Source organism: Sus scrofa, chromosome 15, assembly GCF_054392235.1.
Source record: "Sus scrofa isolate SSC_HxYL_T2T_F1_AM1 chromosome 15, Sscrofa_HxYL_maternal_Yorkshire_Landrace_v2.0, whole genome shotgun sequence".
NCBI lineage: Eukaryota > Metazoa > Chordata > Mammalia > Artiodactyla > Suidae > Sus > Sus scrofa.
In genome coordinates this window covers 17,259,726-17,283,742 of record NC_139397.1, presented here as the reverse complement: position 1 = coordinate 17,283,742, position 24,017 = coordinate 17,259,726, and the positions used below count along the sequence as shown (strand labels likewise).

At 43.6% G+C, this 24,017-nt stretch overlaps 1 protein-coding gene across 1 annotated transcript in view; it reads left to right on the top strand.

The window, feature by feature from the left end:
* The window catches only part of KIF5C (kinesin family member 5C), a 169,334-nt gene that overhangs the window by 40,952 nt on the left and 104,365 nt on the right, over positions 1-24,017 (top strand). Inside the window, exon 2 of the mRNA XM_003359416.5 lies at positions 16,924-17,014. Within this exon, the coding sequence (XP_003359464.1) occupies positions 16,924-17,014 (91 nt within the window). The remainder of the gene's footprint in view (positions 1-16,923; positions 17,015-24,017) is intronic.

Genomic DNA, 24,017 nt, shown 5'->3' with positions numbered 1-24,017 from the left:
CCCTGCTAACATTCTGAAGGCTGCTTAAAATAGAAAAGTGTTATTTTACCTGAAACATGGCATTTTTTGAGGTGATACTTTTTTTTTTTTACTAGACAGTACTCTTACAGAATAATAAAATGGAATGAAACTGTGAATTTATCTGCATAATGAGGCCAGTGTGGCACCAGAGCAGGGAAGTCCTTGAAAATATCAGCCAGATCTCCTCTGTCACTTTAACTTTAGCATTCACAGAGTTTAAAAGTCCTAGGAGAGAAAAACCACTTGCCTTTCCTAAGTCTTCACCTCCCCAATCAGAGCCTGAACTTTTAGTCCTTGGGAGCTGTGTCCTTCTCACTATTAGTCTCTTAAGATCTAGCAGATTGCCCGAACACCAGAGCTATCGATAATTTTATGTTAAATAAATGAAAGTATTTTTATCGAAAAACTTTTGGGAAAAGTAGGGGAAACTAAAGTCAAGGGGTAGAACCCAGAGTAGTTTCCAGAGTGGGTGTTATCAACTCGTGGTCACTCTAGATGCTGTGAAGTTCATTCTCCCTGCAGTGAAGTCTCTGGATTCTGTATGGAGTGTTGGAGGAGCGTGGGCTTTGGGGTCAGACAGACATGGGTTAGTTTATGGCTCTGCCAAGTCCAGTTGAGTGACACTGGGGAGTTTGCTGTCCCTGTCACATTGGCCAGGGGGGGAGGGGGCGTGATAGTACCTCTTCCTTGGGATTGTTGTGGCATGAAAGGTGTTGACTTGAGGTTCTTGGGACTTGGGGCTCTTTCTTTGCCTTGATTTCTGAACTATTTGGATGACTATTGTTGGCATTCTTGAACTTGGAGGTTGTAGGAGGAGAGGCAGTCTCTGAAGGGCATTTTGAGAACAGGATGAATAAGGCCTTCCTGCCCTGGTCAACCTTGATGTCGGGCTGACTTTACGTGATCTGTGGCCTGTGACTTTCCCATGGAGACCATCACATCTGACTCATGAACATTTGCAAAAGTCCATTGTATAGTTCTTTGTTATCCATGTTTGCAGCAGGCAACCCCTTCCCAACTGCCCCCCAAATCCACCCTCTTCTTTCTATCTCCTTTGCCCATTGTACCCACACTGTCCCCTTTTTTGGTGGATTTCTACGTGGCCTCTTAAGGGGTCTTCATGTTTGTTTTACCTCACTTTTCCTCCCCAGACATCAAGTCTCTACAAGGCATACAGAGTAAAATTTTAAAAGCAGAAGCCGAATTAGGCCATTCCTTTGCTTGATTTGTACATTATAAGGACATATTACAGGGTTTTCTAGCCCTGAGCCTCTGCCTGGCTCTTCCCCCATCATCTCATACCATCCTGATCCTCGCTCTCCATACACACCAGCCCACTTTCCAACAAGCCAAGTGCTTCCTGACTCAAGGCTGCACTTCTTTGGTTGTCTCTACCGGAGCCCTCTGCCCCTCATGCTTCCCATGGCAGGCAAGCCTCTAAACCTCCACTCTGATGGCACGTTAGGAGGATGCTCCAAGCCAATGCTCCAAGCCATCCTCCTAACCCCCTATGTTTCCATCACATCACAACACTGGCAGGAAGTATCTCTGCTATGATTCCATTGCTTATTGCCTGTCTCCTCCCATTCAGTTTAAATGAAAGTGCCATAAGGACAGGGAACCCATGTTTCATCACTGCTACATTCCCAGTGTCTAGAACAGTGCCTGCATGTGAAGGAATCTATCATTATTTGTGGTTTTTTGTTTTTTGTTTTTGTTTTTTTGTCTTTTTCGGGCCACACCCATGGCATATGGAGGTTCCCAGGCTAAGGGTCGAGTCGGAGCTGTAGCTGCTGGCCTATACCACAGCCACAGCAACACCCGATCCAAGCTGTGTCAGTGACCTACACCACAGCTCATGGCAATGCTGGATCCTTAACCCACTGAGCAAGGCCAGGGATTGAACCTGAGTCCTCATGGATGCTAGTCAGATTCGTTTCCACTGAGCCATAATGGAAACTCCTTTATTACTATTTGTTGAATGAAGCAGTGAGAAGAGAATCTCTAAATCTGTAGCAGTATGTGAAATACGTCCAGCTATATGGTAATATGGAAGGGAATCTGAGAGGTGTTCTCATTGCTTGTGGGTATAAGAGAGAAAGTAATGTTTCTGTGCTCGTAAGGGACAGGAGTGATCTCGGATGCAGAAACATTGTTAGACTGTGATAGTGTTTAGATGAATTGGATCTTTGCCGTCTGGAGTCTGGAATGGGGGGAAATCATGAGCTTTGAAATCTGACCTTCCTGTTTCTGCCCTTTACTAGCTGTGGGATTGCTCCTGATTGTCTCTGAACTCTGATTTTCCTGTCTATAAAATGGAACAATAATACCAGCCATCCTGCATTGCTGTGGAGATTAGATAGTCTGTATCTGGCACATGTACCTGTTCAATAAATGGCAATTTTTGTTTTGGAGTGAAAAAATTTTAAATACAATTAATTCAAGACATGGCATCTGAATTCCAATTTAATTAAACAATTATTTAAGTGTTGTTAATTATTATAAATACTGCAGAGAATCCAAAGATGGGTAATATACAAAACATGTCCTTAAATAACTAAAAATCTATAAAAGATCTATAATGCTAATGACAAATATGTATACTAAACTTTGCAGTTTGTAAAGTGATTTTGTATGCCTTTTATTAATTGGTTCTTGCTGACACTATATGAAGCAAGTATAATACAGGATTTGTGATCCTGTGCAAGTGAGGGACCTCTCTGAACCTGGCCTTGTCACTTATAAAATGCAGAGAGCAATTGTGAGAAATCTATGGGATGACCCAGGCGAAGCATTCTGTTTGGCAAGTGAGAGTCACTCAAATAAATCCCCCCACCCCCCACCTTGCCCTAGTCTCTGACCCTGGGTCCTGCTTTCTTCTCCAAACATGGTGCTTTCAAGTGACTATAGTATGAAATAGCTTGTGATCAGAGATCAGAGCCTTCCTGGAAGCATATCAAAATGCCACAGAAGTTCAAAGAAGGGGCAGGGGGAGAGAGAGCAATGAAGTTTGTGCAAGAGAGAGAGAGGTCATCTATTTGAGCAACTCAAGAAAAGGCTTTATCTTGGAAGAGATAACATTTGGCAAGAGTCTTAGAGAACAGGTAGTGCTTTGACAGATAACACGATAAAGGTATCAAGTTGTCAGCCCAGTTAGAGGGAATAGTTACAGCAGTGAGGTGGATGCAGGGCAGTTGCCGTGAGTATGTCACTGGAGTGTTGGGTAGGGAAGGACCCACCTGTGAGGTGGTCCCCACTGTGGAAAGCATCTGACTAAGGGGCTTATGTACAGTAAGGCATCCTAGCAAGCGACTGAGTGCCATCTTTAGGAGCAGGGCCAAAGGCAGATGAATTTGGTAAAGAATGCAGGATGCACTGGAGGAAGGTAAGACAAGCCGACTGCCAAGAAGGCTTTTGCACAAGCATAGGCAAAAAGTAATAAAGGATAGTTGAGATGCAAAGCAAGAGTTAGACCAAAGAAATGAACTACTGCTCTGTGGCAATGGACTAGGTGACAGTGGTGAGCGAGAGCTGTGGGCAAGATGCATGTGTGTTTTTCGGCTTAAGTGACAGGGACAGAGGTAGAAAGAGAGGAAAGGGAGATGCAAGAGGAAGAAGGCAATGCGTTCCCTCATCACCATATATCATTTAGAGTCTTGGGGAACATCTAGTTTGAGGTTTTAAACAATTGGAACATGGATTGGGGGCTGTTAGGAATAGACTTTTTAAAGTCTTTTGCACAAAACTTATGGCTGAAACTACAGGGTTATTTGAGCTCTTCTATGAGAGAGTACAGAGGAGGAGAGTGCCAAAGAGAAGACAGAGCTGGGGACATTCTTTATTTGTAATTGGCAGCAAGGAGAACTAGTGACAGGAAGAGAGAGGGGGTCTGGTGGGAAAAGTGCAGTGTTATGGGAACCACGGATCAGAGTCTCACCAAAGCAGGGCTGGTGCACAGTTCTAAATGGTCTGTAACCTTTGAGGACATTGCAGGTGGTCAGAGGGCTTAGATTTGAGGATTAGGAGGATGTGGGACCCTTGAAGAAAGCAGCTGAATGAGGACAGAAATTAGATGGCAGGATGTGAGGGGAGGGAGTGAGGAAGTACGAAAATCAAAGAGATGAACTTTCCAAGTAGTTTGACAGAGAGAGGGCTGAGGTGGGGCAGTGATTTGAGGGAGGACAAAGAAAGGAATTAATAGAAGAAGAAAACACCAGCTCCTTCTTTTTCTTAAACCACAGTAATGAAGAGGAAGATACAGAAAGGAAATGTGAGATGAGAATGGATAAAAGGGGCCCTTCTGAAGGACGAAGGCGCCAATCAGCAGCCCTTCCCATAACTGGGTGTGGCTGTATATTGAACAGTTAGAACCCTAGATGGTTGAACAAAAGCTGCCTGGAATAATAGGTTTAAATGTTTACCTGCTGACCCATCCTAGGCGGGTTGTGGAGCCGCATTTGCCTTCCGCCTCTCGCCCTGACTTTCCCTATTTCCTCTGCTCCCTGACTGTCTACTCAGAAATGAACAACTGGTTTATCTTGGTTCTATAAACTAATGGATCCAATAAGCTAATTGTTGGTCCTGGCAGAAGATTAGACAGCTCTTTTTGATAACAGCCTTCTGGAACCACATTAGTTTCTTTTGTTGTCTAACCCATTAATGGTTTATGTGGTGGAGCTTCAGGTCCAGAAGGTGGAGCATGGGCAGCAGAAGGAAGTGTTGGGAGATGCTGCTTGTTCAGTCCTAACCTTGTGGCTGCCCAGCCCTTCGGTACCTGAAGCCCTGACAAATGTGGTGCCCTGTCCTCTGAGTAAAATTAAAAATCTTTTAAAAGATATGAGGTTTCTGTGTCCACTGCACTTAAAACAGCTGCTATCTATCTAATCTATCTGTCTGTCTGTCTGTCTGTCTGTCTGTCTATCTATCTACCTATCTACCTATCTATCTATCTATCTATCTATCTATCTATCTATCTATCTATCTATCTATCTATCTATCTATCTCTCGGCTGCCCTGCAGCGTATAGAGTTCCCAGACCAGGAATCTGCTCCAAACCACAGTTGCAACCTACACTGCAGCTATGTGCTAGGCCAGCGATTGAACCCATGTCCCAGTGCTCCAGAGATACTGCCATCCCATTGCGCCCCAGCAGAAACTCCAAAACAGCTAGCTTCTTTTAGATTTGCTGATTTCAAAATTATGTCTGAATTCAGCAACACTAGATATGTAAAATGGCAATAAAAAAAATTGGGGGGGGGTGTCAAGCTACCTCACCCGCTAACTGGGCGAGTCTGCCTCTCTGGGTCAGAGTTCCCTCCTCCTGGATGAGGATGTAGTCTCTTTGGACTGAGATGCATGAGCCTTACACAGCCTGAGTTCCAACCCATCCATTCTGGACTTGGCTGGCTGTGGAAGAGCTGTTTAGAATGTGCTCTGAGCATCTCCCCTTTGCAGTGCTAGTGCATCCTAATCAAAGGAGGCCGGCACCCTAGACCACTTAACAACTGTTGCTAGATTTGGTTAATGTTATCATTCTATTTTATGGGACCTTTGTTTTGTAATTTATGGGCATCATTTTCTTCAGTAACATGTAAATGCAAGCCATTGCACTCTGGGTTACCGTGCAGCATGTTCTAAACCCAAATGCGTGGAATTCTTAGAAAATCTATAGTTGGAGCTTAAATATGTTCTTGGAGGATCAGTGACAAGATGCAATATGGAGTTATGGGTAGAAGGCTTGGCTGGGAACAAGAAATTCTGGATCCTAGGCTCAGCTCAGATTTTTGCTTTGCACATGGTCACGGGAAGTTGTTCTGCATCCAGAAAGGGAAGCTATTATTCCTGCCCAGCCTCCAGAATCATGAGGAACAAATGGCGATGACGGATGTGAACATACCATAATAGCAAAATTGCTGTCCAGTATATGGGAATATTATGATTGTATGAGCTGTTTCTGAAGGGTGAAAAAATTAGTAGAATATTAATTCTGTTTGTAGTTAGTATTTGCAGTGCACATCTTTCAGAAGCCTTTATGTATACCATACCTAGGTAAGTGAAGGTCTGGGAAGAAGATTTTATATTTCTTTTTTTTTTTTTCTTTTTTTTTTCTTTTTTGGCCACCCCCTGGCATATGAAGGTTCTGGGGCCAGGGATCTGATCTGAGCCACAGTTGGAACCTAATCCATAGCTGCAGCAACACCAGATCCTTAACCCACTGTGCTGGGCTGGGGATTGAACCTGTGTTCCAGCACTCCAGAGAGGCCACCGATCCTGTTGCACCACAGAGAGAACTCCTGTATTTCATTTTTTTAATTAAAGGAAAGAGAATTTTACATATGTTACCCTGTGGCTTCCATGTTGTTGGAGGTGCCACCATGAGTCTTGGCAACGCTGGGAAAGGGTTGCAGAGTGGCAGTTTGACTGAATTGCCCAGTGCTTCTCCAGAAAGCTGCTACCAGGGTGACTTGCCCCAAAAAGAAGGCTTTGCTTTCTTCCATTTGGCAGAGTAAACCCTACCTTCAGTGAAACAGCTTTTCACCTTCTCTCCACTGTGAAAGGTTTGATTTTTTTTTTCCAGAATTGACTTTGCAGAAAGCCATTATCTTGTGAAATAACCATAGCAGCATTTTGTATTCATTTCTCCAAGTATGTAGAACCTTGGGCTCACTCCAATGTAAAGATTACCGACTCTCATGCTATATGTGCACAAGACAGATGCCACTCTTAAGGGGTAAATTCCAGAACCCCTGTGGGGTTAGAGATAGAGCCAATCTTTCTCTTTACAGAGAGGAGGGGGCCCAGAAAATATGCGTAAATTTGTTTAAGGTCACAAAATGTGGGGCGGTAGGGTCTGGGAGTAGAAAGAGTCCCCTCCCCTTCTCTCTCCTAGTCCCCATGTTTTGGTACATTGGGATACAGAACAGTTAAAGGGAAAAAACTGGGGGGGGGAGTTCACTATATTTTGATATGAAATGATGAAGTTCCCATTGTGGTTCAACGGGTTAAGAATCCAAAAAAAAAAAAAAAAAAAGAAAGAAAAAAGGAATCTGACTAGTATCCATGAGGATGTGGGCTTAATATCTGGCCTTGCTCAGTGGGTTAAGGATCCAGCATTGCTGTGGCTGCAGTGTAGGCTGGCAGCTGCAGCTCCAATTTGACCCCTGGCCTAGGGACCTCCATATACTGCAGGTACAGCCATAAAAAGAAAAGGATGTGAAATGAAAATCACATTCTTACAAAAAAGAATCTTGTTTTTGAAACACAGATCCCATGAATTTCTTTAACAAAAGTAACTCTTCTGTCTTCATTTTGCCTATTAGCCAGGCAATAATTCAGAATTTCTTCATTATTGCTTGAGTGGTTTGTCTTCCTAGAGCATTTCTTCATAGCTGTCTGAAGTCTTGACAGCGTCCATGCGGCAGGACTTCTGGCAGAAAGAAAAGAATTTGAGGCTGGTTTCCTGCAGGAAGAAGGCGTACAAGATTCATTCTTGTGTGTTGCCTTTGTTCATTCTCAAGACCTGCAGTGATTGGCATTGCCTTGGCAACTCCATTGGAAGCCAATTGCTGCTTCACGGGTGTCAGTTTTATTGCAGCCTCTCCTGGGAAGTGCTTTGGCTTTGGCCAGGACTGGTACCAGCCTCCTTCCTTGGGGCACAGAGCCAGTATGGGGAGGGAGATGGGAATGTCTGGACCCAGCTCTGGTTTGGAATTTATATCCCTGGTTGCAGAGTCATCTGTGCCCTGTGTAGATGGGCACAAACAGTGGAGGGCAAGGAGAAGATGGAGCTGGAGGGTTCAGCTGCTGGGAGAAACCAGGCTGATTGGCCTTAGCGTCTCCTTGTGAGGCTACATTTGCCAAATGCTGGACCCAGGAGAATTTATAACAGCAATGGAAAAGAGCACGTCACTTCCAGATTTGGGCTGCTTCTGCACAATGGGGTTTCATTCTGCTTTGGGAATTCGCAGGCTGGTTCCAGATAAATGGGAAGGCAGGTGACGGTGGAAAGGGGAAGAAAGGGATACAGAAAGAGAAGGGCAACTCCATGGTTGTTATAATCTTGGAATGCGGGACTAGAATGGTCAGAAACAAGTGACATTTCTGACAGGCTGGAGAGATACAGTGAGTATGAGTTCTCTCCCATCCTTTCAGCATCCCAGCACTATTTCATGGTGTCCTGGCACCCTGTGTGCTGCCGGCCTTAGCTGTCATCAGGAGCAGATTTTTATGAAGCACCTCACCTGTGCCATTCTGTACAAGGCATTCTGCTAGGTCAGGGCTTTCTGGAGCCTGGAGCCCTATTTGTGTAAGTTAGAAATTGATAATCCTCTGGGCAGATGTGGCTCCATGGGCCCAAGGCTGGGCAAGTGACCAGTACTCTTTCATGAAGAAAACGTCGCCTCTTTTCCTAAGAGAGTGTCCCAAGCCCACAGCTTGTTAAATTTTTATACTGTTTCTTTATTTTATTTTTTTATTTTTAGGGCTGCACCTACGACATATGCAAGTTTCCAGGCTAAGGGTTGATTCAGAGCTGCAGCTGCTGGCCTGTGCCATAGTCACAGCAATACCGTAGCCACAGCAATCCTAGCAATACTCCTCCACTCTTAAACCCACTGAGCGAGGCCAGGGATAGAACCCACATCCTCATGGTACAAGTTGGATTCTTAGCCTGCTGAACCACAATGGGAACTGTCTGTTCAATTTTCGTACAGATTTCAATTTCCATTTACCCACTGTCTGGATATCAACAAAATGTGACGACACCGTGTTTAACCGAGATTCAAGCAATCCTGCATCTCTTAGGACATACTTACTGAGGAAAAGAGCAACATGTCTGGGATTTTGCCTTTCTTCGGGCCTTCCCAGGAGCAGACACTGAGCAGGGATTCAAGCTCAAGTTTCTTTGGGAGGTGATTCCTTGAGACCCCAATGACGAGTGGAGAAGTGAGGCAGGAAAATAAACCATTGCAGAGCTTGTCATCATGCACGTTACCACCACAGGCAATGAGAGTGACATCCCAGTGAGGAACTTGGGGAACCAGTCTGGAATACACTGCTGGTGGGGATATAAAATGGCACAGCCACTTTGGCAAACAATTTGTCAGATCTTCTAAAAGTAACACCCAGAGTTACTGCATCACCCAGAAATTCTACTCCTGGGTTATCTAGTTATCTACCCAGGAGAAATGAAAGCAATGTCCATGTAAAAACTTCTACATGTGTGTTCATAGCAGAATGCATAATGGCCAAAGAGTAGAACAACCCAAATGTCCATCAATTGGTGAATGGGTGCATAAAATGTGGTAAATCCATACAATGGAATTTTATTCAGTCTTGAAGGTGAATGAAGTACCGATTGATGCTATAGCATGGATGAACCTTGAAAACATTATAAGTGAAGGAAACCTGTCACAAAAAAGCCACATCTTATGTGATTCCAGAACAGGCACATCTATAAATATAGGCAGTAGATGCGTGGTTGCTTAGGGCTGTGAGAATTGGGAGGCTGGGGAGTGACCTCTGATGGGTACGGAGTTTTTTTGGGAGGGGGGTGAAAATACTCTAGAGTTAGACAGTGGTGGTGGTTGTATAACCTTGTGAATGTTCTGACAACCACTGAATCGTATCCTTTTATTAAAGGGGTGAATTTCATGGGATATGAATTGTATTTCAATAAACAACATAAAACAAAACTTCTGGCAGAATATTTGTGTTGATAAAAAATGAGTATCAACATTAACCCAAGGACTTCCTGCTTTTTAGTTACTGTTCTGGAAACATTCTTTCAGATTGTTAGCAAAGTCCTTGAGGATATAAATTTATCTTAAGTAATTTATTCTTGTACAAACTAATAGAGTGTTTTACTGATGCCTTAATCTTAGACATTTTTGGAGTCCTTCAAGTCAAGACTGAGCCATACACCTTGTAGGGAGGAAGCACATCTGTCTTTCTCTTTTCTCTGTCAGCGACAAGAGATTGGGATATTGAAACACTTAGCTCCTGATGTGAACAGGGCTGCTGTGAGATGTAGGGAGGCCTCCCTCGCCTTGGTCTGTCTTGTTCCAGAGAACAGTGCCATGTCTGATGCTTCAGGGAGGCAGATGTTATATCAATACAAGGACACAACTTTTTAACAATTCGAGCTAGATGAGTTTTGAGCTAGTTCTCAGGGCTGTGGAAATGAGAGGTGTTCATTGAGTGGCAGGTGGACAGCTGACTCTCAAGTTCGCATTAACTCCGAAATGCCACAAGTCTAATTCTCCTGCTATACTGCTCTACCTCACATAGCAAGGACTCCTTTTGCATTGAACTAATTAATTGTGTATTTGGAAATAATTTAGAATTGATTGGGAGGAAAATCAGGGGCGAGGGGTAGGGAGGAAGTACCAGAGGCTCATGCTGTCTCCTTGGTGCTCAGAGAGAACAGTGGATTCTAAAGCCAGAAATTTTAGGAGTTCCTGCTGTGGCACAGTGGGTTAAGAATCCAACTGCAGTGGCTCAGGTCACTGTAGAGATGTGGGTTTGATCCCTGGCCCAGTGCAGTGGGTTTAGAATCTGGTGCAGCTGCAGCTCGGATTTAGTCCCTGGCCTGAGAACTTTCAGTTGCCGCAGGTGTGTCCACTAAATAAAAATAAATAAATAAATAAATAATTAAAAAAAAAATAGAGCCAGAACTTTTAGAATACAAGCCAGGGAGCCAAAGAGGTCTGGGTTCTAGGCACAGATCTTCTGCTACCTACCTGACTGTCTGGGTGACTTTCTGCAAGTTACCACCCTCTCCCCATCTCAAGTTTGTTTATTTGTAAAACATTGTGTTGGGTTTGAATGACCTTGAAGGAGCTTTTGGCTCTGAACATTTCTAGAATTTTTCCTAAGAACTCCATCTTTCCCTAGCAAGTCTTATGCCTGTCTTTTCCTCAATTGGCCTTTGCCTGTTTCTTCTTTTCTTTTCTTTCTCTTTCTTTCCCTTCCTTCCTTCCTCCCTCCCTCCCTCCGTCTCTCTCTTTCTTTCTTTTTTGTTTAAGGGCCACACCTGCAGCATATGGAGTTTCCCAGGCTAGGGGTCAGATTGGAGCTGTAGTCACTGGCTTATGCCACAGCCACAGCAATGCCAGATCTGAGCCACGTCTGTGAGCTACACCACCGCTCATGGCAACACCAGATCCTTAACCCACTTTGTAGGGCCAGGGATTGAACCTGCATCCTCACTGTTACCAGTCGGCTTCCTTACCACTGAACCGCAATGGGAACTCCTCCTTTGCTTGTTTTTAATTCCTTCTTTTTCAAGGAAGCCTCACCATGTGCATGCCCACCATGTTTCTTGCCAGTCTTGCCCTTCCTTGATCATAAGCCCTTCTTCCCTCAGTGTTTCCTGTCAGTTCCAGCTTCAGGGTTAACACTGTCTTGGATCTCTGTTCTCTGTTGCCTCGTTAATCGCTTCGCTTCAAACTTACATGTTAGTCCCAGCGTCTGCTGTTTGTGAGTCTCCTACTTCTCCAATAAATCACTGGCTCCTTAAGAAAAGGGCCTGGCGTAAATGAAGAACACTTGAAATTAAAGTGATTTCCCCAAAGTGATAGAGCTGATGATGTGTTGGGGCCTTCGTTTTTTGGTTTGTGAAATGGGTAATACCTACCTACCTTATGGAGTTATTGTGAGCATTAAATGAGATAAAATATAGAAGGATTTGGACCTTAGTAGGTGGTGATGGTGTTGATGGACTGCAGTGAGAAGGTGGTAGCAGAAGCAGAACTTGTCCTCTTCTGTACTTTCAACTTTCAGGAATGAAGTCACATGAACACCTGGGACAGAGAGTGAGTGATTATTCTCAGTAATCAATTCCTCCTCCTAATGCCTCTCAGTGTCTGAAGATAATTCCATAGAGGGAGTTTAAATCTTGCTGGGGAAATATAAATCCTTTTCTTTTTCTTTCTTTCTTTCTTCCTTCCTTCCTCCCTCCCTTCCTTTCTTCCTTTTTTTTTTTTTTTTTTTTCTTTTTCTTTCTAAAGATAGAAGAAAGTTCATTTAAATCACTGGCCCCTTTGGTCACAACCCTTGGTTGTTCTCAGAGATTGTTATATTACCCCTTGCTTATCTCTTTTTGGGGATAATTAATTTCATTTTCCTTAACATCCCTCCTGGTGCCCATTTTCCAAATCTTTAAATGGGTCTTTTGCTTTCCTCTGTCTCCTGGAGTAATATTCCTTCCAGGTTGGGGAACAGTTGTTGGGTAACAGGTCAAATGTATTAATAGTCAGGCCATATGGTTCACAGACACTTTGCTCTCAACAACTTGATAGGAATTCTGGTGGTTTGATTTTTTCTTTTTAATTTTAACTATAAAAATGTAGGGACCATCTGCTGTTATTTTTTGGTATGTGATCTTGGTAAATTATTTAGCTACATTGCTCCAGTGCAATTAGCACTGCTCTGCTTTTTATGGCCAAGCTGGGTTACTTCATTTACACATATAATGTATGTGGGGTGTGTGTCCCATCCAGATTCCTTTCATAAATTGCAGTGGGTTTGCATTACATATAATTACGTCTTGCATTTATACGGCTTCTGTCTTGGTTGGTTGGATGTTTTAACTGTAGTCTACTTGATTGGTTGAAAACGGGTCACATAGTAATTGCTATGGTGCAAACAGAATAGGATAATGCACTAGAAAGTGATACCAAGGTGGTGGGGTGGGGCTGCTTTAGTTAGGGTCATGGAAGCTTCGAAGGAGGAGAAATTAGAGTTGATATCTGGAGGGTGGTAAAGAGACAGCCAAGTGAAGATCTAGGGAATTCTAAGAAGAAAAAAGAGCTAAGGGCAAAGGCTCTGAGCTGAGGAATAAGCATGGTACTGAAGGAAGTCCAGTAGGCTACACTGTAGTAAGATGGAGCAGGATGCAGGGAGCTGAGGTTGAAGAGGGTCTAGTACAAGTATAATAGGAGCCACTGGAGGTTTTTAACGGAGATGATATCCTTTGATTTATAGTTCTAGAAAGCTCTCTCTGACTGCTAAGTGGAAATTGGATTGTCAGGAGCAAGAATGGAGGCAAGGAGACCAGTTAGGAGGCTATAGCTCTTGTCTAGATAAGAAGCAATGGTGGCTTGGACTGAGGTTGCGTGGTATAGATGGTGATGGTATTTGGGATATATTTTGAATATGGAGTCTCTGAGACATACCGAATGATGGTGTGATTCTTACTCAGATGTAGAAGGCTTGATGGTTTTTTTGGTGAGTTAAGTTTGAGATGGCTAATGGACATCAAAGTGGAAATGTTCAGCAGGTGATTGAGTATATGAATCTGGAGCTTAGATGAGATTTGAAGTTTGACGTGTTCATCTGAAATATGTGAAAGTCAAGAATTAGACAGAGGCGTTCCCATCGTGGTTTAGTGGTTAACAAACACGACTAGTATCTGTGAGGACGCGGGTTTGATCCCTGGCTTTGCTCAGTGGTTTAAGGATCTGGTGTTGCTGTGAGCTGTGGTGTAGGTTGCAGACACGGCCCGGATCCTACATTGTTATGGCTGTGGTGTAGGCCAGCAGTTGTAGCTCTGATTCGACGCTTAGCCTGGGAATCTCCATATGCTGCGGGTGTGACCCCCCCCCCAAAAAAAAAGAATGTGGACAGAGAGGAGGCTGACATCAGGGTCCAGGAAACCCTGTCATTTAGAAGTCTGAAAGAAAGTCAGCAAAGGATGCAGAGTAGCCAAAGAGGTGTCAGAGGACCATGTGTTTATTGTGCTGACAACTAGAACAAGCTGGGCGCAACTCCTGTCCACAAAGGCTCTCAGCCAGGGTGGGATCAGAAACAGGGAGACCCTTGTCTCCTGGGGGGTTTCTGCTCAAGTCTCTGCCAGGGGTTTTGAGATTTTTCATACCATTACCAAACAGCAGAGAGATTAGTTTGTTGTTGTTGCTTAATGGCAGTTGTATAAAGCTATGTGGCTGGCACAGCTTTGACACAAGTCAGTTCTTTGAAAATAATCAGTGACTGCATTCTAACTCTAAATTCTAATTGCAGGATTTTGAGGTTCATCTAAAATAAAAGCCTATGACCAACTCAGTGCATGAAAAGACACATTAAAATGCTTATGTTTTTAACTATTTATGTTCTAATCCTGACAAGATAAGTCTCATAACAAATGATTATCCCATCTCAAACACAGTTTCTATTTGGGAGTTAACTTCAGCTTATGGAAAATTGTTGTATTATGCATTTGTCACTTGATAAATGGATATTATTTAAATGAGTGGATTTCTTGTTTTCTAGTCTAAGTGAAAGCATAATACACTCCAACAAACATTTTAAATTAAAGGGAAAAATTGGGAAGTCCTGTTTTTCTACCATATACCATAATTTAATAAGTTATTTTCCCTGCTGTGTTAAGTGCATTTTTTTGTCAAATCTAAAGCAGGGTCATGATGTAAACAAGGTTTATTTTTGTCATTCTTACCAAGTTTGGAGAAATAATGGATTTGCTTTAAATCAAGCAAAGCTCCATTTCCTTTCTAGAATGTTCAGTGGATAACACTTAGGCAAATGCTATAAATGTGTATCCTAATCTTTTACCTTACTGACTATTTGTTGAATTTTACAAATAGATAAGGCTAATGAGAATGTGGTGGGCTGATTGTTGGCAATAGATTGTGGTAAGGAATATTCTCGTGGTTATTCAGCCAAATACTTGGTTCACTGACTGAGTGAGATTTGCTAGGAACAAAACATCAAGAAATAGTCCCTTTCCATAATTTTAAAAGAATGACTGGTTCTGCTGCTTCGCATAAAAACAAAATTTGACGCTACCTCAAAATTCTCCACTTTTTCCTAAGACCACGCTGGAAGTAGCTCCTTTACCTGGTTGGCTTAATCTTGTTCTCAAAGGCTAAAGCTCAACCACAACCAAAGGCCTAGGGCCTTACCCACGTGTGGCTTTACCACCATTGTAAATGAGGGAAATGTTAAGCCAGGCTGGCGGCTGAGTTCTTCCTTTGTGTGAAGGTTATAGGATGTAGCAAGCCTGGTGCTTGGATCCCCCAGGAGCGCTTATCTTTGCAAGGTGTCAGACTGTCCTTGACTGGTTCCTGGTGTCCAGAGCCTCATGTAGGAGGTGCAGGAAGGAGGCTCTGGGCTCTCTTCTTTCCTCCCTTCTCTTCTCCCGCCCTTGCTTCTGTGCTTGGAAATGAAAGTAAAGGGCTGCCTGGGTGCCTCTGACAGTGGAAAGGGGCACGGTGAGGGCCACCCCTTGCCCGGGTGGTACTGGTAGAGAAAAGGTGCTATGATTTTGGGGGGAGAGGCTCTCCCAGGGAGGAGGCTGTGTCTGTCCTTCCCACCCCCTCCCCAGTGCTCTGTAACGTGCCTGACATGGAAACACCTCTGAGTGGTGGTGGTGGTGGTTGGGTCAGGACTCATGCGGCACCACAGCAGAACTTCTTCCCTCAAATTGCACATGGCCCAGCATCAGACCAAACCCTGAGAGCCTACGCCTGGGGACAGTGCTTGATTAACTAGATAGAGCCCCCCCACTTTCTTCAAAGCCTCCACCAAGTTAAGGAATCACTTATTCATCTGAAGAAAACACTGGTATAATTTGGGACCCAGAGTAATAATACCTGGCTATTAAGAGCAGCTTCTGAAATCTGATCGTGGTATCTTCCCATTGAATAAAATCCAAGCATGTCCTGCAGTTCTTGTTCTGTATGAACTGGCGCCCTCTTTCTTTCTTTCTTTCTTACTTTCTTTCTTTTTTTTTTTTTTTTTTTTTTTGTCTTTTTAGGGCCATACCCGCTGCATATGGAGGTTCCCAGGCTAGGGGTCCAATAGAGCTGAAGCCGCTGGCATATACCACAGCCACAGCAATTTGGGATCCAAAGCACGTCTGTGACCTACATCCCAGCAATGCCAGATCCTTAACCCACTGAATGAGGCCAGGGATTGAACCTGCATCCTCTTGGATGCTAGTTGGGTTTGTTTACCACTGAGCCACAATGGGAACTCCCCCATTTATTTTCTTATGTCCCCTTATACACCCTTTAGTTCCCTGAGCACCCCAGGCCCCTTCCTGTCTGCTCTACCCTTCACCTGGAATGTTCTTCCATGGTTGTTCCCATGCCTCAACCTTTTTGATCCGTTAAAGAACCACTTAACTAGTACTTCTTCCTGGAGATCTTCTCTAGTCCTCTCTCCTCTGTCCCATTATTTTATACCCAGTCCTGTTGCATTGTCCTGTGTGTTTGCTTTCTTTCTTACTAGCTGTTTGTCATACCTGAACGAATGCTCTCCAGGCAGGACTGATTTCTTTTTTGTTATTTGTTTGTTTGTTTGTTTTTAAGGCTGCACCCAAGGCATCTGGAGGTCCCCAGGCTAGAGGTTGACTAGGTTGCCACAACCACAGCAACGTGGGATCCAAGCTATATCTGCAACCCACACCACCGCTCACAGTGACACCAAATCCCCGATCCAGTGAGTGAGGACAGGGATTGAACCCACATCCTCATGGATACCATTCAGGTTTGTTACCGCTGAGCCACAAAAGCAACTGCCAAGGCAGGACCAGTTCCTGATGTGTTAGCATCTAGTCTGGGCCCAGCTCAGAAGCTCTCATAGGTAAATATTTGTTTAAATGAGTAGAGTGTCAATCTACCTTTCATCAGAAAAAGTGCTCCAAGTCTAAAAAAGAAAGCCATGTTTTTAAAAATTTCTCTTTTCAGATTCTCAGCAAACAACACACACACACAATGTAGGTGTGGTTCACGCTATAAAATTTCCCTAGGTTTGGCAAGGAACTGCCTTCAAGAGTAGGGTTGATGATTGAGTGCTTATGGTCTCACTACTAATATTAGTGCTTTTCGTTCCTAAATGTCTAATGTGGTTTTTCTGCCTTTTTCTTTTGTCTTCCTTTTTTAGCAAGGAAAGCCGTATGTCTTCGACAGAGTGCTGCCTCCCAGCACGACCCAAGAGCAGGTTTACAATGCATGTGCAAAGCAAATTGTCAAAGGTAAGTGCTATTTCTTTATTTCCTCCTGGGCCTTTCAGAGTAATTGAAAACATTAAGTGATATTTGCAGCCTAGGAATCAATGTACCTTGACCGTAAGCAGAGGCCTGCTAATTGGAAACAGTGAATTATAGCTGAGCACTGGCCCTGATTTGCTCTGGTGTCATGCAAGTTCTTTAACCCCTCAATACCTCCTTTCCAAGAGATTTCTTTATTTCTTTTGCTACCTTTTGGGCAGAGGTATTCTGTCACCTAGAAGCTTGAAAGCAAGGTAAGCTATAGTTACACTATTTCTGTAATGGTTTTAAAATACTACTGAAAGTACAGTATCTCCTCAGGAGGAAAAAATATATTCTGATGCTCCAGTTGTGTGTATATATATATATATATATATATATATATATATATATATATTTTTTTTTTAATGCATCTGTCTCTTCATAAAGAAGACTTAAATGTGGAAAATTCTTGGCAGCAAGGAATTTTCTCCACCATCCGAAAATCACATTACCTTGCTGGTTGTTGAGTTGTTCTTGCTCCTTAGCATTCTTTAATTATGCTTTCCTCTAACCCACTTTCAATCATCCCACCCAGATCCTGACATTTGTTCTTCCACCTAGGTAGCCTGAAGCCAAAATTTGTGTCTTAGAGATCAGCCCTTTTCTCTGGGACTGGCCTTGGCCCTGAAGGATTTGTGTTAGAATAACAGCAGGGGGATGAAGCAATTTACATGTTGCTCTACCTTGCCCTTTCAAATCAGGGGCAGGATGGAGCTTGCCTTTGGGGAGCTGGCCATCTGGACAGAGCCTAGGGGCATCTCCTGCTCCTTTGCTTTTCATCATCAAATCCTTGCCTTCAGATTTGAATGTTGCAGCAGTTGTGCTTTCAAATGTCTTGATGCTGTCACCTTTATAGGTGGCTCTAGATTTTCAAAGAGTGAAAAGTGAAAGCAACCCCCCCCCACACACAACTTGTCATATTAGATATGCCTGTTTTTAGAAGCTCAGCTGACTAACTATTTGAAATGCATGAAAATCAGCCCTGGGTACATCTGTTAGATTAATTCTGACCCTGGACACCTGCGTGGGAGCAGCCCGTCAGCATCTCATGTTTCTTACTGAGGTGTATGGTTATTTGCATTCGTATTGCAGACATCAATTAAATGTGAAGGTCATCACAGTAAGATTATTATAGAAAACCGAAGAGAAAAAAAAAAAAAAGCCTGAATATGAGGTCTTTTTGAATTAATAATATGGGTCTGTATCTTGTGGTACTTTTTGTCTACTTTCTACCTCTGCTCTTTTTCTTCTCTTTCTATCTAAACATATTTTCTGTTGCTTTCTGGAGTATATAGTTCTAGTTTGCTCCTAGTCAGCCCTCCTGCCCCTCTTTTATCAGGCCCTTTCATATTTTTATTGAAGTAAGATTGATCACATATGAGCCAGAATTTCTTTCTTCTCTCCTCCTTCATTATCAGAATCAAATAGTATTTACCATGTGCTGTGCTAAGCTTGAGGGCAATTTAAATACATACCCGTCCTCTCTAAGTCGACATTGTAATTAGAAATGGATACACTCCATTTAAAAAAAAAATCCTGTGATTAACAAACAGTAATAATAATCTTTAAGTCTTTATTTACTGCCTAAGTTTGGATCCCTTTCAGTGTTTAGATTTTTTTCTATAATATGAAATGTCAGAAATGGGCAGTCTCTGGGGTTTTTGTGGACATCCTAACTGTGGATAACTTGAGGCCCAAATATATAGTGAGCCACAAGAAAACTATTTGGAATAAAATTAGGCTCTGACATGATATGGTAAACAGACATCATAAATATAACATAAATAAACTCATTTTGTAGCAACAAAGAATATCTTATTCCCCCTTGAAAGGAAATTATTAGGGGCATGATGAAGACTGATTTAACTTTAAAAAAATTATTGTAATTAAATTATAGTTGATTTATAATGTTCTGTCAACTTCTGCTATACAGCTAACTTCTTTTTTAGCATCCACTGAGGCTTGTGTGAGGGGAAGTGGCTGTGTATTTCTGCACCAGCAAGGTAGAATGTAGGGATATAAGAAAGAACTGCTTGGACTAGATTACCAGGAACAGCTGAGGTGTCTCTGGCCATGACGAGCCCCATTTAAATCAGGAACAGAGGGTGGTGCAGTGGGGGTCTTTTCCTGGAGGCCAAGAATTGAGTCAAGTGACTTCTGAAGGTCCCTGCAGTCTCCGAGATTCATGGTGATGCGGTGAATCGGTGAACTTTCCTTTCAAGTCTCTCTAAACCCTTTATGTTTTTGAGATCAGGAAGACTCCTTTTAACTGGACAGCTTTATTCTCTCTCAGTCTTTCTTTGCATTACCTTTAACTTCCCTGAGTTTAAAAAAATATTTCAAACATTTAGTTGTAGAGCCGTGGCATCTCCCATGCTCTCATCTGTGTCTGGTGTGTTTTTCAAAATGCTACCTGAAAGAGTTTGCAGAGTCTCCCCCATTTCTCCTAGAAGAGGATATAAGGTTTGTGACTACCAGTGTGGTAATAGGAAGGTTCCTGTGGACACCCTAGGAATTAGACACCATGATTAATTTGCTGTTGCTGAAGCAGGAGTGACTCTGTCTCTGCCTGCAGAAGCCACTCCTGCCATTTGCCTTCACTATTAACTGGATGTAGACCATCAGGTGCTAGAGAAGACGGTTTTTTACTTCCCAGTTCTAATTTCTTTAAACTTCATTCACTTGATTGTTTCTTCGTTCATATTTTTATGCAAGTATATTTGGTATTTACCGCATGGTAAATACTGTTAGGGACTGGAGCCACCAAGATACGCAAGACTCTGCAAGAGCCTTTGAGTATAGGAAAAGAGACAGATGCATGCATAATTATCATACATGTGGGGATTATGTGCTTTAAGATGGGTGTGTGCAAAATGCTATAGGAGCACAGAAGAAAGTCACTTAATACTGTTGATTTTGGTAGGTGAGGAAGAAGATCGGAAATTAAGGAAGGCTTCTTGGAAAAGTTGGGCTCTGAGGACTGTAGAATATGTAGGACTGTACAAGCAGAGGAATAGCAAAAGCAAAAGCATAAAGACTTACACTGTATGGGCAGCTTAGAGTGGTACAGGGTGCGTGTTGATGAGACCTAAAAAGTTAGGCTGGATCAGAGTTTGGTAGAAATTAATGGGCCTGTAGGCAGTGAGGACCCATTGAAGAGTTTTTAAGCTTAGGATATTATCAGATCTATTTTTTTTTCCCTTTTTTATGGCCGTATCTGTGGCATATGGAAGTTCCCAGGCTGGAGGTTGAATTGGAACTGCAGCTGCTGGCCTACACCACAGCCACAGCAACTCGGTGTTTGAGCCGCATCTGCGACCTGCACCACAGCTCATGGCAATGCCAGATCCTTAACCACTGAGTGAAGCCAGGGATCAAACCCACATCTTCATGGATACTAGTCTGATTTGTTGCCACTAGGTGACAATGGTAACTCCCGATCTATTTTATTGTTATATTACATATGACTCTTCTTTGTTGTTGTTGTTGTTGTTGCTTTTTAGGGCCGCACTTGTGGCATATGGGGTTTCCCAGGCTAGGGATCAAATTGAAGCTACAGCTGCCAGCTATGCCACAGCCTCAGCACACAGGGTCTGAGCTAAGTCTGCAGCCTACACCACAGTTCACAACAATGCCAGATCCTTAACCCACTGAGCAAGGCCAGGGATCGAAGCCGCAACCTCGTGGTTACTAGTCGGATTCGTTTCTACTGCTCCATAATGGGAACTCTTACATGTGATTCTTAAGAAGAAAAATATTTATTAAGTTACTGTTATCCATCAGGCACCCTCTATTCATTTTACCTGTGTTACTGCATTTTAAATCTTTATAGTTTTACGAGGTGTGAGCATTATTATTCTCATTGAACTATAGAGATAATTGAGGTGAAATAACTTGGCCAGGTCATTTAGGGAGTGATGAGGTTGGGCCTTTAAGCTAGGTTTGTGTGACTTACTTGAATGTTTCTGTACCTGCCCCCACTTTTCTGGTGGGCCCGAAATGAGCATTTGATAACTGTTGAATGGGTTTTTCCTTTTCTATCAGGCTGTACAGACTATTAACCAAGCATTGCAAAGACAGGGATAGGAGTGGGGGTGGAGGAGAAGGGAGAGAACAGAGACTGGGTTCCAGAACCACAGGGTGACCCTGGTTGTCCACCAGAAATGAGACATGCTTCCATTCTGAGGATGTAGCATGCCCTTGTCTGGGCGCAGCAGCTGCCCTTCACCCTGGTTGGGCCCAGCATCCTGGTTGTCACCAGTGTTCAGCAAGGCTGCCTCTTCATTTTTTGGCGTGACCTGCCTGAGTGGTGTGGCCAGCTTGTGACAGCCTTAGGAGTCCAAGCCAGGAGTGAGCTGTCAGCCACTATTGCTCGAGACTCTGATGCCATTATCAGGCCACCATGTCACCTGGAGAGTTGATAGGAGGCCACAGCAGCCTTCTCAGGCACACTGGTATATAGGTATGATTACATCTTCTCCAGATTCTTTTTTTTTTTATAATTTCTTTTATTTCCCCACTGTACAGCAAGGGGGTCAGGTTATCCTTACCTGTATACATTACAGTTACATTTTTCCCCCACCCTTTCTTCTGTTGCAACATGAGTATCTAGACATAGTTCTCAATGCTATTCAGCAGGATCTCCTTGTAAATCTATTCTAGGTTGTGTCTGATAAGCCCAAGCTCCCGATCCCTCCCCCTCCCCCCCCTCCCATCAGGCAGCCACAAGTCTCTTCTCCAAGTCCATGACTTTCTTTTCTGAGGAGAATTTCATTTGTGCTGGATATTAGATTCCAGTTATAAGTGATATCATATGGTATTTTTCTTTGTCTTTCTGGCTCATTTCACTCAGTATGAGATTCTCTAGTTCCATCCATGTTGCTGCAAATGGCATGATGTCATCCTTTTTTATGGCTGAGTAGTATTCCATTGTGTATATATACCACCTCTTCCGAATCCAATCATCTGCTGATGGACATTTGGGTTGTTTCCATGTCCTGGCTATTGTGAATAGTGCTGCAATGAACATGCGGGTGCACGTGTCTCTTTTAAGTAGAGCTTTGTCCGGATAGATGCCCAAGAGTGGGATTGCAGGGTCATATGGAAGTTCTATGTATAGATTTCTAAGGTATCTCCAAACTGTTCTCCATAGTGGCTGTACCAGTTTACATTCCCACCAGCAGTGCAGGAGGGTTCCCTTTTCTCCACAGCCCCTCCAGCACTTGTTATTTGTCTTCCCCAGATTCTTACCTGACAATGGAACTAACTCTTCTGCTTCAACAGGACTTGGACATCCTCCACTAGGATGGAAAGCCTGCCTCCCTAGTTTGCAAGAGGAGGTGAAATGTATCCTCTCTTTTGGGTTTGCTTGGCTGCTAGACAGATGTGTGCTGTGTTTGTGGGGCACTGCTGGCTGGGTGGTATGAGCTGAAGTCACATCACGCCATACCCCATCACAAAGAAAGGTTCTGTCCAGCTGGGCTGGTTCCTGGCTCCAAGGCTGGTGTTTAGAAACAGTTGTTCTGTTATGGCGGAGTGAAACAAATGCTTTCCTCGGGCCTAGGACCTGTCATTCAAGGCCATGAAAGTGCCTTTCTGCGGACTGTTTCTGGAGAGGCGGGTGGGGTGGTTGTGTGGCTCAGTGGTGTAGAGCACAGACCTGTTCCCTCACCTTTCTATCCTTGGTGGGTGTCCTCTACCTCCTGTTGTCTCAGCGGTCCAGCCTCAGATGCTCTTTTGTCCTGCATCCCCTTTCTGGCTTCTCCTCTTCACTCAACAACAAACCAACCCCCCCAAAGCCTGGAGTTTAGAAGAAAGTAGAGAACCTTGGGTTCTAAGAGCTTTTTGTTTTCTTTTTAAATTACCTTCTGACTCAGAATCGGGTTGATAGAGGATGACATCAGCCCTGTTCACCCTGGAACACCAGGGATAGATTCTCCAACAGCAAATTAATTGTCACACAATTGTGAACACTTTAAAGGTCAAGTGGAATTTGTTCTAATGGGCTTTTGTGTTCTCTTTTACTTAAAACAAAACAAAAAAAAGTACTTGTGTGCAGTGTTGAAATAGTGGCCACAAACAACCTGGGTTTCTGCAAGTAGAGTCTCTCGTGCACCTCAGCTCCCTGTCTTTGAGCAAATGGTGCTGTCCCTGAGCTCTTGTTTTCCTGTGTGTATCCCAGTCCTTAACCTGCAGAAGTTTGCTGAGCATCAACCCATAGGAGTTAGGATTGTGCATTCACTCCCATGAGGGCGGATATAGTAGGTGGAATGAGCCTGGGGGCATCTGTGGGGCCCGATTCAGATGCCCTGGCCCCATTGCTTCCTGACAGAGAAAGAAGCATGTGCTGGGCTTTCTTGTCCATAGGTCTTGGCTCTGAGCTGAGGTTTCTTCAGGGTCGGGCAGGTTGCTTAGAGCCACCTCCGTGCAGGTGGATTTGCTGGGTGATCATCGGCCGTGATGGGGACCAGAGGGATCCTTGGCCCTGGCTCCCTTCCTCTGGTCCTCATACCTGAGCTGTGCTTCCTCCACAGAAGCTTAAGCTGAGGAAGCCCTTACAGTGTGGGAGTGTGTGTTCAATTTCTAATATATAGAAGCTTTAGTGTTGTGATTGTGACCAGCATTCCCACTGTCTGGAGTTTGGGCCATGAATACAGAATTTGACAACAACAACCAAAAGGTGGAGACATTATTCTTTGGGTTCTGGAAAGCCTGTCGCATTCGTGGTTGTGTGGAAGCTCTCTCTCCACTCTGGCTGACGTTTTTATACCAGAGGAGGCCTTTCTCTGAGCAGGTTGGCATTTTCGAGAAAGCTAAAGCTTGAACTCCAACCCTTACACTGTAGTCATCAAGTTTTTGCTTCCTCCGTTACCAGGGAAACCATTACCAGAAGTCAGATACGTGTGAACATTTTCTCTTTCTCAATATAGCTTGAGGCAAACTGTTG